Source organism: Gossypium arboreum, chromosome 12 (assembly GCF_025698485.1).
Source record: "Gossypium arboreum isolate Shixiya-1 chromosome 12, ASM2569848v2, whole genome shotgun sequence".
Classification (NCBI taxonomy): domain Eukaryota; kingdom Viridiplantae; phylum Streptophyta; class Magnoliopsida; order Malvales; family Malvaceae; genus Gossypium; species Gossypium arboreum.
Window position 1 is genome coordinate 9,671,186 of NC_069081.1, and position 14,451 is coordinate 9,685,636.

Sequence of the window (14,451 nt, forward strand, 5' to 3'; positions counted from 1 at the left end):
TTAACTTTTTAAAAAAAATCTATTTAAGAAAAGACCATTTTGCTCAACTTTCTCTAGAATTCCATCCATGATTCTTAACACTTTCATGGTATATTTACTCTTCTAATCTTTCCTCTTTTTCCCTTTTCTTCAATTTAACCATTTATACTTTTAATTTTCACATTCTTGCCCCAACACTTTTTATTCTCTTTCAATTTAATCTATACCCCAGATTTATTTCTCTCAATGAGTCTTTTCAATTACCTTCAGTATCACTTTCACTTTAAACACTGGTAATTTCAATTTTATTGCCTTCGCCTATTCACACACATATGTTCCTGATTTTAATACCATTCCTGACTCATAAGGTATTTGGGATATTATAGGTATAACTTTGGTATGCTGTCTAACATGTTTAGGTACCTTTTAAAGCATGGTTGCATAGCTTAAAGACTTGTTTTCCTGCATTTATGGGCTTGCATCTCGAGACAAGACAATCATGTCTCGAGACAAGATAAAAAAATTTGGGTTGAGCATGCATTTCTAGGTGCATGCCTTGAGACTTGGTGGGCTAAGTCTCGAGACATGGCTTATCGTCTTAAGATATTTCGAAACAATAGCTAAATTAACTTTAATGAGGCACGTCTCGAGACAGAAATCTTGTACCTCGAGACAACAGAATTTGTTTCGATACATTGGCTCAAGTGTTGAGATCTAGCTCTTAGATTTTGAATTTTGGGCTCAACTTCAATGTTTTAAACCCCCTTTAAGCTCATTTTTCGCTAGTAATGATTTTTTGTTGCTTAAAATGATTAATTGCATGTTATTAACTCATATTTAATTTTTTTTCATTGTATGATTGATATTTAAGTTGCTTTAGTGATGAACATTGCATTCTTTATTTAGTTAAGCTTCCAAATTGGGTAAGAGGTGGTATATTTAGTGGTATTTTAGAGCCTAGTTTAGTCACTCCTAGGTTTGATTTGAATTCATTATAATACTGAGTCTAGTGTGCATGTCATTAAGATTTTGTATTGTGTTTACATAATGCATTGAGGCTTTCATGTTGCTCTTCTTTGTTGTGAATAGATCGAGATGTCCTCTAATTCTTGGTAGAGTGTGGATGATGATATATTGAGAGTCATGCATCTCCTCTACCTCAAATTGAGGAGGAAGTCAGGGATGAAAATAACCTCAAGATGCCTGATGTGGGGAATACTGACAAGCCTGGGTGTTGCAGGATATAATGTGCCAAATCAAGGCGCATTTTTACATGCGATGGAAAATGCTTTCCATATAGTTGATGAAGTCATTCCTCGAGCTCAACCTGTTGTGGTTGTTGGACGAGCTCCAACGAAGAAGCTCAATAAATATGGTGTGGTGGACTTTAAAGAAGCAAAGGGGGATTGACGCTATACATAAAGCCTATTGAGAGGATCCTCGAGTTTAGGCAAGTAACTTAACCTATAAATACATATATAATTATAACTAAATATGAGAGAAAAACACTTATTCAATTTATATTTATAATTTTCCCCTAAGCTTTTTCTTTCTTTTATCTTTTATCCTTAAATAAAAAAGACAGTATTTTATTTTTTTCCTCATCATTTTGGCATTTCCCCCGTCCTAACACAACATGGCATAAATAAATTTAATAAAAAACAAATGTGAAATCAGGGTGGAAAACGTTAACATAATATTGTAACCATATATATGTATTGCATGCGGGTTATCAAATTTGAAGTTCCCAAGTACAATATATACAATAATAAGCACATGGCGGTTGGCCATGGTCAATGTTAAAGGCTTTACATATATTTTTTTAAGGAAAAGCGAGTTTTTTTTTTTTTTTGTGTGGCTAGTAAAACGGTTCAATAAATAATCCTTTACAGCTTAAAATAACGTAGGATTAGCCTATCAACTGCGAAAAGTGAAAACTCAAAACTGAAGGTCGGTCTCATATTAATTATATAATATATTTGAGCCTGGAACAAGTGAAGTTTATGATATGGACTTGAGGTGTTATTTGATTTGTGTAATGCTAATTAACTTTCCTAGTAATTGTTTTTTTTGGCAATTTGTATGTTCAATTAATCTCTTTCTTTTAAATATTTTTTTCCTATTTTACCGTATATTTATAAAATATTTGTCTTAAATTTTACTCACTAATTAATACTCAACGCATTGTATTATGATAGAACTTGGGTCTTTGCGGGAGAGTACGGTCAACTGAGGATATTATAGAAGTAAAAATGTCCTTATCTCTGACCATTTCTATCCACAGTTACCTATATTCTCTCTTTACGCACACAAATGACTTGCCATTGTCTGCGTGCCATTCATAATAACCAAAACTATGCTTGAAGCTGAAAGTTGAAATAGCATGTAATTGACTGCATGGAGTTAGAGCTCCCTATAATTCTTCCTAAGTTTTCCTCAACTTAGGAGGATTATATGTTTCAATGCGTTTAGATTCACATCCTTCTACATTGGTAATAATATTTATACTAATCGAGTTAAGACTTAATCGACATTTTATTTTTATTTTTTATAACAATTTTTTTATTTATAACAACCATAAAGGCTAGCTCATTAACAATCTTTTATTTCAAATTTTAATAAAATTAATTTTATTCCTAAACAAATTAAAATAAAATTTTCAGTTAACATATTATTTCAATAAAATGTTAAAATTTTATATAAAATTATATTTATCATATTTTATTAAACAAAAATAATATTTAATAAATAAAATTACATTTGTAAATTTTATTAAAGATACTATCTTTTTCTTTGAAAATAATAATTAAACATACTATCTAAATCTCACTAATTAATATTATTAAAATATTATAATTTTTATTTTAAATTTGATTTTTTAAATCAAACATATTCTAAAATTTAAATGTTAACAATCACATTTCTATAAGATTCAAAATTTTAGCATACAATTGAGGTTAGTTGTAAAGAGGGTTGATTGTATTATATTTATATAATACCATTAAATTGGAAATAAAAAGGGTAAAAAATATTATGGAAGCCCTGTACTAAGTCAAAATGTATTTTGTATTCTTTACTAAAAATGGGTAATTAGTTCTTTTACGTTATATCTAATAGTAAATTAGTTATTTTTGTTAAAAATTTTATCTATTTTCTTGTTAAAAGCTGGCATGGTTAATGGAATAACCAAACAATTACATGTTGCATGCCACTTGTATTTTATGTTGACGTACATAAACTAATTTTTAATTGTAGAAATAAATGAAATTTTTAACAAGAAAACTAGATTACATTTTAATCTAATGTATATGAACTAGTTTGTTATTTTTTTAAATAGAAAAAGTAAATTACAAATCAACTCGAAAAAAGAGGTTGAGAAAAATTGAGTATGAAGCAATAGTGTTTCATGCTGTTATTAATTTTCCCAGTCTAACAAATTGATAATCAAATGGTTTTAAAATAATAGATGAATACATATGAAGCAATCAGTAAAATGAAAGTTGAGTTATTTTCAAAACAATTTTTTGACCAAGAAACGAGGTGAGAGAGCATCATTTATATATATTATCTTTATTAATATAAGTATACTATTGTTCGATAATCAAGTTGTAAGAAATTTGATGTCGTTTAAGTAAGATTTTAAGTTTAAATATTATGAATAAAGAGAATAACGTAAGTAGAGATTTGACCCTTATTTAAGATTTCGATCTAATTTAATTTTAAATTTAATTGAAACTCAATATGATTATCGAATATCAAAATAAGATCAAATTAGTATAGAGAAAAGAGAGAATTAATATATAGACATATAGTTCATAATCTCGGAGATGATGATCTCATTGACATAAACAGGGGCTGCTTCCAGGAAATTACATAAACGTAAGCATCCTTCGGCAATAAGTCACCCCACTCTGATCCGTTAAAGAATGGTCAAGAATTGATAATATGTCTTACTTTGACCAGGCTGATCCTTCCACAACTATTAAGGCTCACCAACTCACTCTATATTCATACTATATAAGCTAAACAACCCCACTTGAGTTTGTGTGGTGGAATTGGGAAGCCTTAGTAACTAGTACTAGGAGAGAAACAAAGAGAAAAAAAACCAGATGTCCACCACCTTTGGAACCATGAATGAAACTCTGTGTACCTCTTCTTCTTCTGAGTGGAAGCAACTGTATGAACAAACCATTGATGCTTGTTTCGGATTCTCCGATGCTACTGCCGTCACCGTCACCACGAACAACTTAACCTCCAACACTTCATATGCAGCCGCCGTTGACCACTACTTGGCCCCCAAGGCCTGTATATCAAAGTCTATTCGGAGACGATCTAGAGCTTCAAAGAGGACACCCGTCACCCTCCTCAATGCCGACGCCAAAAACTTCCGATCCTTGGTGCAACAATTCACGGGCTGTCGCCGTCGTAGCACCTCCATTTCATTTTCCAAAAACCCAAGAGGTCCCGTCAATATAAATTTTGCCCATGTTAATCCAAAGAACGACCACCACCACCACCATAATCACACTTGTCATTCTGATCATGCTTCAATATTACCGCAGCCTGGCACTAATGATTGTTGGAAGTCTCAACTGCTGCAACCGCAAGAAAAGCATGAACATCATCATCAACAACAACATGATGATGAGTACCAACAGCAAGCGTCAAATGAAGAACAAGAAGGCGAGTTTTCTTTTGACAGTATCACGTCGACTGATCATGATGATCTATTTCCGCAAGGGTTTGTGATGGATGATTTGTATTTCCTTACATGAAGTTTGGCTTTTGGCGTTAGTATTCCAATTATTACCAATTCCTTCATCAAATATTTACCCTTTTTGTATTAAATTATTATATAGATGTTGTAGAGAGAAAGTCAATAAAAGTAACTACTGAATCTGAAGGGTGTTCATCTTCATCATCAAGTGTTTTGACATTGTCATATTCAAAGCAACGCAAAACATATCCCCCCAAAGTTACTTACACTATAATTTTTTAACTGGACATCTATACCCGCCAAGAAATTATATACATTAAAAGATTTAACCACTTATTTATTTTGAAAATTTTCATTTACTCTTTCAAATATTCAACTTGGATTATTTTATTAAAATTCACACATCAATATATGGAAATATATTAAAAACAGGTATAAAAATTATAAAGAAATTTACAAAGTTTAATTCTCTCATTTTCTATCCACTCTCTAAAAAAAATGATGTTTTTATACATGTGAAAGAGATAAGGCATCAAAGATTATTGCTACTTATCTTTTGTTGAAGTCTTTTTAATGTCGAATTTGATGAGTTTAGAGTTGTGAGAAAGTAATTTGGAATTTCTTTAAGTAATTTGAGTTTTTAAATGCAAATAAGTAAGAGGAATACTTTCAGAATAAGAGGTTATTGAAACTGTCTTACCTATTCTTTTAAATAGGAACTTCATGTAGTTTTATGTTCGATAAATGTAAATTAGATGTATATTTTGTAAGTGGTGTAAGCTATGTAATGGTATAAAATTCACTTTTTTTTTTTTTTTATAGTTAGTATGCAATTTATCTCTAAACTTGTTTAAAGTATCTAATTGGTACTTAAAACTTTTTCTAGACTGAGTCAATACTTGAATTTATATTTTGTCACTCAAGTTAGTGCATCTGCATTAACACTATTAGTTTGTGCTAACATAACACTAATAGTCAATCAAGTGGTGATACGTGATAGCCTCTCATTATGCGTGGGACATAAATTAAAAAATATATAAATTAATAAAAAAAGTATATTTTGTTCACCTTAAGAATGAATCTAGGCAAATGATTGTCTAGATACATTTCAGACTCAATTTGTCTTACATTCATTTCAAATGGATTTTAGTTTATATGATTTTTTATTTTTAATAATATATTAGGTTATTTATATTTTTATTCTTATTATTTAGAAATTAAAAATATATAAAATTTAAATTTTAAAATATATAAATTGGTAAAAATATAAAAAAATTTACGTCAAGAATAAACCTAGACAAATGGTTATCTAGATTCAAATGCATTTAAACAATCATGTGTCAATATGCACTGAAAACGTGCTTTTTAATTGTTTTATATACTTATATTTTTATGAATTTATGATTTTTGTTCTTTTGTATATTTATATAAATTTATAGTTTTTTTATTTTGTTAATTTAGTATAATATTATAATTTTTATATGCTATCCAAAATATTATAGTTTTTTAATATATTTTATTTTATATATTTTTATAAATTTAGAATTTATATCTCTTTAAAATAATAACCTAAAATGCTTATATTTTATAAAAAATTAAAATATATAAAGTTACTAAAATACATCTAGAATGAATCTAGATAAATAGATGTCCAAATTCTAAGGTATCTGTAAACTATTTGTCCATATTAATTCTTAATGTTAAAAAAGTCATATTTTTATTAATTTATATATTTTAAAGATTTTTATTTTTAATTTATACCCTACATGGTATACTGAAAGTCTACCATGTGTCACCACAAAATTATCTATAAGAGTCACGTCAGCACAAATTAATGATATTAGTGCAAAGTACTAACCTAGGTGACATAATACAAATCTAGATACTGACTAAATAAAAAAAAGTCTAAGTACTGTTGAATAAATTTAAGGAACAAATTACATATTAAACCTAAAATTATTATTCATATTCTCTAAATTTCATGATGTTTGCTATATGAAAGCATGACTCAAGTTTATATTTCACTCTATCAGTTCCAATAAAATAAGGCTTAATGCAACTTTTTATTAGTATTTTACAATGTTATTTAAATAAATAGTATAACATAAGTTATTTTTTATGAATAAACAAATAAGCTAAGTGACACGCCCATTAGATTAAGCCTAGTTAATGGGCTTTTATATATCATGTCCTTAAATGATGAATATTTAGTACATTAATTGTATATATTTTTATTTTACAAGTATTCTTAAAAATTGACATGTGTACCAAATAATTTTTTTATTTTAATTATATATTTTAGAATATATTTTTGCATTAGAATGGTTGTGTGGAAATGACACAACACTTTAACTAATTATGTCATGTGACGTAACAATACAAATTATATCAATAACTGCATTTTGAAAGACATAACTTTTAATGAATAACAGTCATTCAATGAAAAAAGTTATGGCAATAATTAAGTTATATGTAGCATTATTTAATAACTTCTCATTATCAACCATTTACTATTTCTTCTTCTAGGACGTTTTATGACTTTATTGTATCCTGGAGACATAAAGTACCTCAAGGAAAGTTTGTCATGCCTCAAAGTCTCTCTTGATTAATTCCTTAATTGTTTTCTTGTGTCACAAGTTTGTTTCTTTCACCACAATTTTTATAACACTTTTAGTCTCTAAAAAGGTTAGAAAATGCGAAAATATTTTCATGATTTTTGTTATTTTTATATTTTTTATTATTTAGGATTTTTTATTTTATTATGGTTTTTGATAACATGTTAATTTGCATGACATTTTGTGTTTAATTCGATTTATTTCTAAATTGATCCCTGCTAAATTAGTGCTTTTATGTTTTAATCTTGCCAGGGACGCAATTGAAACACTAAGAGGCAAATACAAGCAGAAAAGGACCAAATTGAAACACAACCAATGAAATGAGGCCGAATAAAAAATGTGGAGAAAGCTAAGGACTCATCAAAATTTTTGACTTTGTAAAAGCCAAAAATAGAAAAAAAATTTATTTATTTTATTTTATTTATTTATTATTTAATTTTATGTTAAATTAGTTAAGGGTAAAATTAGTAAATTCTAGTATATAAATAGTGCCTTAATGCCCTTAATTCTACATTCTGACTTTAATTTGAAATTGAATAGAATTATTTTCCTTTTTCTTTCAATTTGGCGTGAGAATTCTATTACTTTCATTTCAATTTCTTTGTTCTTTCAAAATTCGTCCAATTGCCTTCCAAGTCCTTTCATTCCTAAATTTCTTCCTTTATTGTCAAACCACCTTTCATAACTTGAAAAGCATGATTAAATTCATGCTTCGCTAAATTCCAACTTAGCTTTAGGTCGGTATTCTTTCCAGTCGGGAATCGTGATATACATATTCGTATTTAAAATCCTTCCAATCGGTATTCATTTTTTTCCTAAGTATCGGGATAGACAAATCATCCCTTAAAGTTAAACTCGATTTCAAGTCAAAATGCAGGTTGGGTTGGAGTCGTGTTTGCTGACAGTTGGAGAAACGAGTTATATTTTTGGTCTCCAAGAACAAATCAAGGGAAAAGTGATCGGGTTTTAACAACCCACGCAATTGAGGCTGTTAATTCGAGTTGGGTTCTTCAGAGTGCAAGGCTGCGTGAATCTTGAATTGGGAACACATGTATATCAATTAGATAATCGGTAAGGGTTAGTTTGCAGGTCGTACCAGGACCAGCTATGAGAGGAAGAATTGGTGGTTAGGACGTTCTTAACTGCTATAACTAGCTTATCGTTTAGAGGAGAAGATCAATTTTCAAGGATCGATTCTTAATCCGAAATCTATCGAGTCTAAGGCTAAAGCTTATTATCTCTGCTTACAAAATCCGAATTTAATTTCCAACTTAATTTCTAATTTATTTAATTATTTATTTATGTTGTTTTAATTATTTAATTTCTAAATATTTTTAAAACCCCAGATTTATTTGTTAATTTTTTTGCAGGTTCGTTTGGAGTCGTGGGTACGACCTTTGCCACGACCTTTGACACGACAAACGTTCTGTTCACAAGATAAATGCAGAAGTTGATTATAACATCCAATCCCTGTGGACTTGACCCTACTACCATTCTTTACTACTATTTAGAGTTATTTTGTAGGAATTATTTTTAGTGGTTTTAACGCCCATCAAATTTTGGCACTGTTGTCGGGGATTGGAGATATTTTTCTATTTTTTGTTGTTTACCTTATGACCAGATCAGAACTGGGAACTCTAGAGTTTGAACCATAAATTGAGAAATTCGCCCGACAACTGCGGAAAAAAGCCATTTGACATGGTAAATGGCCAAATCTTGAATTCGAAACCATATCATACACCGAGGAAATTTTCTCGTTCGACAAACCAAATGAGATGGCTGAACAGACGATAAGCCAACTCGCTGTGGCACCGGATGAACAATAACCCTTATGTATAACCTATCCGGTAGGAGGAACGCCGTTCAAGTTAAAGTCGAGTTTGATCCATTTACTACCTACTTTTCATGGATTGCAGAATGAAAATCCGTACACCCACCTTAAAGGGTTCCATATGGTGTGCACAAGCATGAAGCCTCAGGGAGTAATAGAAAACGAAATCAAACTTCGTGTTTTCCCTTTCTCATTAGCCGACTCTGCTAAAGAGTGGCTATTTTATTTACCCCCAGGATCTGTCAACACATGGTCTGACATGTCTCATTTGTTTCTTAACAGGTTCTTTCCTTATACTTGAGCAGCCAAACTAAGGAGGGACATTGTGGGAATCTGTCAAAAGGATACTGAATCCCTTTACGATTATTGGGAGCGATACAAAAAGTTGTGTGTAAGTTGCCCACAACATGGACTGACTGAATAGTCATTCTTACAGTATTTCTCTGAGGGATTACTCCCGATGGAAATGAAAATGATAGATGTTGCAAGTGGAGGGGAACTTGTTAATATGATACTTCATAGAGCCAGAGAGTTGATTTCAACCATGGCTACTAACTCTCAACAATTCAAACTGGCTACAGAACCCACGATACGGGTTCATGGGTCAAGTTCTTTATCTTTAAAATATAAAATTGATAAGCTAACTAACGTTGTTCAAACTTTTCTTACAGATAAAACAAGCCCAGCACGGTTGTGCAGAATTTGCACTGAGTCAGACCATCTGACGGTCTCATATTCGATTTTACATGAGGATTCAACAGAATAAGTAAATGTTGTCGGAAACTTTCTAGGGCCGCCCCAAAGTGATATGACCCCTACTCGAACTCGTATAATGTGAGGTGGAAAGGTTACCTGAATCTAAGTTATGGGTCGAACCCTCGGTTCAATCAACTGTACCAACAAAGGCCACTTCCGAATCAACAATTACCACCCCTAAAGTCATCTTTGGAAGCCATAGTGGAAAGGTTAGCCAATAATACTAAGAAGTTTTAACAAAAAACTGAAATACATTTGCAGGAGTTAGATAAGCAAGTGAGCAAGCTTGTGCTCACAGTTAGTCGTTTGGAGTCCCAAGGTAAGTCACACATGGCTTTATCAATGGTTAGTCCTTCAAAGGACCCGCCTCCTTTCTCTTTGCTTGTTGTTTGAGTTATTGAACTTTATTGCATATAAAACATGCTTGAGGACAAGCATAGAATAAGTAGGGGAGATTGAAATAGTAAGTAAATGGTAAATATGCATGATTTTTGCTGCATGTCTCTCTTTTGCATATGTTCAATCTTATGCTAGAATTATTCGATAGTTTATTCCGACATTGAGCCTCTAATCTCATTACTTAGTCAATTTGGATAATTGGGCAAATTTTGAATTAAAGTGTTCAAAGTATCTAGATTAGTCGACATTTGTGTTTTAAGGTTGATATATGTAATTAGATTTTTCATATAAATCGATTATTTGAAAAAATATTTGCTTGTACATAAATAAATAAATAAAATGAATAAATAAATAAAGGCTCAAGTTATAAGAGAAAGTTTCGAAAACGTGACCGAATTGAGTAACCGAGATAAGGTGATTGGGTTGTCATTTTATCTCGCGTAGAAAGGTTCGAGTGACAAATTGATAACTTGCAAACATTTCGCTAACCGAGCCTTCAAAAAAAAAAAGGTTGAACTAAATAACTGGGATAAGGTGCTTGGGTTGTCATCCTAGTTCGCGTAAAAAGGTTTGACCATGTCTAAATTTTTTTATTAATGCGTAATTAATTAATAATGCCTTGCAAATTTTGGATTAAAACTCAATTTAGTGAAATGATTTAGTTCACATATTTCAATTTTATGACACTTGTTGATTAAACTATATATTCTGAGTATTTATTTATTTTTGCCTATGTTGTTTACATTGATTATGGATGCGAAAAAGAGGCTAGATTTTTAATAAATTGTAGAATAATTTCTAATGTTTGAAGTAACAATACGCTTGAGGACAAGCATGACCTAAGTAGGGGGATTTGATAACATGTTAATTTGCATGATATTTTGTGTTTAATTCGGTTTATTTCTGAATTGATCCCTGCTAAATTAGTACTTTTATGTTTTAATCTTGTCAGGGATGCAATTGAGACACTAAGAGACAAATACAAGCAGAAAAGGACCAAATTGAAACACAATCAATGAAATGAGGCCGAATAAAAAACGTGAGAAAGTCAAGGACTCATCAGAATTTTTAACTTTGTAAAAGCCAAAAATAGAAAAAAAATCTTATATTATTATTTTATTTTATGTTAAATTAGTTAAGGCTAAAATTATAAATTCTATGCATATAAATAGGGCCTTAATGCAGTTAGGAAAGGCACTCCTTAATTCTACATTTTGACTTCAATTTGGTATTGAATAGAATTATTTTCCTCTTTCTTTCAATTTGGCATGAGAATTCTATTACTTTCATTTCAATTTCTTTGTTCTTTCAAAATTCGTTCAATTTCCTTCCAAGTCCTTTCATTCCCCAATTTCCTCTATTATCTTCATACCACCTTTCATAACCTAAAAAGCATGACTAAATCCATGCTTCTCTAAATTCCAACTTAGCTTTAGGCCGGTGTCCTTGTTGGTCAGGAACCGTGAGATACGTATTCATACTTAAAATCCTTCCAATCGCTATTCATTTTTTTAAGTATCGGGACAGACAAGTCATCCCTTAAAGTTAAACTCGATTCAAGTCAAAGTGCACATTGGGTTGCAGTCGTGTTTGCTGATAGTTGGAGAAACGAGTAGGCCGTGCTGCATTTAGATCTCCGAGAACAAATCAAGAAAAAAATGATCGGGTTTAAACGATCGACGCGATTGAGGCCGTTGATTCAAGTTGGGTTATTCAAAGCGCAAGGCTGCCGAAATCTTGAATCGGGAACATGTGTATCTCGGTTAGATAATCGATAAGGGTTGGTTTACAGGTCGTACCAGAACCAGCTACGAGAGGAAGAATTGGTGGTTAGGACATTCTTAACTGCTATAACCAGCTTATCGTTTATAAGAAAAGATCAATTTTCAAGGATCGATTCTTAATTCGGAATCTATCGAGTCTAAGGCTAATGCTTATTATCTCTGTTTACAAAATTCGAATTTAGTTTCCAACTTAATTTCTAATTTATTTAATTATTTATTTATGTTGTTTCAATTATTTACTTTCTAAATATTTTCAAAACCCCAAATTTATTTGTTAATTTTTTTGCAGGTCCGTTTAGAGTCGTGGGCACAACCTTTGCCACGACCTTCGACATAACAAACGTTCTGTTGACAAGATAAACACAAAAGTTGATTATAACATCTAATCCCTGTGGACTCAACCCTATTACCAATCTTTACTACTATATAGAGTTATTTTTTAGGAATTATTTTTGGTGGTTTCGACGCCCATCGGTTTTATATATATATTTTAATATTTTTTAGGATTTTATTATTATTTTCATTTTTCTTAGATTTGATTTATCACGCTTTAGATATAATAACATTTAAGATAAATTCTACATATTTATTCCTAAATCATTTTCTTTTGAAAATCTAATTAAAAACATTTAAGTTTTAAAATACTCAAGACAATGTTCTAAATGTGTTCTAATTTATACGAAATCTTTGAGTTGATCTCAAGTTATTTTAAAATGTTAAGATGGTTTTAAAGAAATTTAGTGGCTAAGTATCGATACCAAGTGTTTAAGTATCAATATTGTAGGAAATCATTAGCCAAGTTCTAGAGAGGCAAAGTATTGATTACCTATTCTTGAGGTATCAATACTTGAACCTTAAGTAATGATACCTTGCTTCATGGTATTGATACCTAAGTTTATTTGTGGGCAACTTTTTTATAGAGGTATCGATACCCGCTTTAATGGTATTTATATCAAAGGTTACAAGGAACTTTTTCAACATATTGCGATGCTTATATTTTATCCCCATTAACTCCAACTGATTACAAATCAATTCCTTGATATATAAACACTTCAAGTACATTGCAAGACATGGAAGATCAATATCTAAACAACAAATCAAGATAATACACTTTTTTCTTCATTTTCTTTATTCTCTTATTCATAATTTCGAGAGAGTTTTCATTGATATATCTTTATATAAGTATTACTCCGTATTTTAGTGAGCTTATTCTATATAGACACCTCCCTTTGAGATGTTTTATTTGTTTATGTAATTTCTCCAATGTAAATTGGGAGGGTTACTAGTTTAACCACAAAAGTTAGAGAGGTTCTAATTAAGCCTTGAAAACTAGAGGGAAAAGGTTTCTATCTTAGCCCAAGTAAAAGATACGGATTGTATAGATTATACCTTGTCCTTGAAAGATAGCAATTCACAAATTGGCAAGTGGCACTAAGGTAATAAAGGTAGGCAATTGAGGCCAAACCACTATAAATCAATTTTGTCAAGTTTTTCTACTCTTTCTTAACTTTTAGAAAAGATTTTAAAATCCTAATTCACCCTCTCTTGGTATTTTTGAGCTTAAAAATTGATGTTAAAGCTAGGTCTCCTTAAAAAGTCTCACCATTAAGAGAAAATATTCAAGCTCAAAAATTTTGTATTGAAGAATAACGGTTGATTTCGGATTAACAAGCTTAGGTGAAGGCCAACCCATTGTGAGACCTTCATTCTTCAATGATGAAAGCTACTCTTATTGGAGTACAAAGATGAAGTTTTTCATTGAAGTAAATGATTTTTTTTTTTGGAAAATAATCATAAATAGTGATTTGGAAGTGGGCAAAGATGAAGACAATTGGGATGCAAATGACAAGAACAAAGCTCAAATCAATGCCAATTCCATTAACATTCTTTTTTGTATGTTGGGTCTGAATGAGTATGATATTGTATCCCAATGTTAAACTAACAAGGAAATTTTGGATAAATTAACATCCTCTTATGAAGGAACTAGCCAAGTCAAGGAACTAGAGATTTTGTTGGGATTTTTCTTCCTTTCTTCTTTATTTTTCTTGCTTTTTTGGGGGGGTTTCCATAACCCAACACTTAAAATTTGAGATTTTTTTAACATCACTTGAGAAATCAACTCCTAAACTTATTATCATCAACAATCCTTTAATTTTCAGCCTAAGGTTTAGATGAGTTTAAAGAGAGAAATTAAAGCTAGAGAATCAAAGCTTCATAAAGGCTTATAATGGTGTTTTCCAACTTTTCTAACTTGAAATTTGTTGTAACTTGTTAGGAGAGAGATTTGAAAGTTTAGATATTAATATTTGGTTATGTTTATGTGTACGAGAATATGAAGAAATGTTGAGAAAGGGGTTTCCAACCTATTTT

General features: G+C 30.7%; 1 protein-coding gene across 1 annotated transcript; it reads left to right on the forward strand.

Moving 5' to 3' along the window:
- The first annotated feature begins 3,990 nt into the window (after positions 1-3,990).
- On the forward strand, positions 3,991-4,882 carry LOC108478755 (calmodulin-binding protein 25-like). The gene has a single exon (XM_017781219.2). It carries the CDS (start codon positions 4,089-4,091, stop codon positions 4,752-4,754), a length of 666 nt encoding a protein of 221 aa, XP_017636708.1. The 5' UTR covers positions 3,991-4,088; the 3' UTR covers positions 4,755-4,882.
- Positions 4,883-14,451: the final 9,569 nt, after the last annotated feature.

Excerpts from the sequence above, each read along its gene's own strand:
- LOC108478755 (XM_017781219.2), top strand. The coding sequence starts at position 4,089 with ATGTCCACCACCTTTGGAACCATGAATGAAACTCTGTGTACCTCTTCT.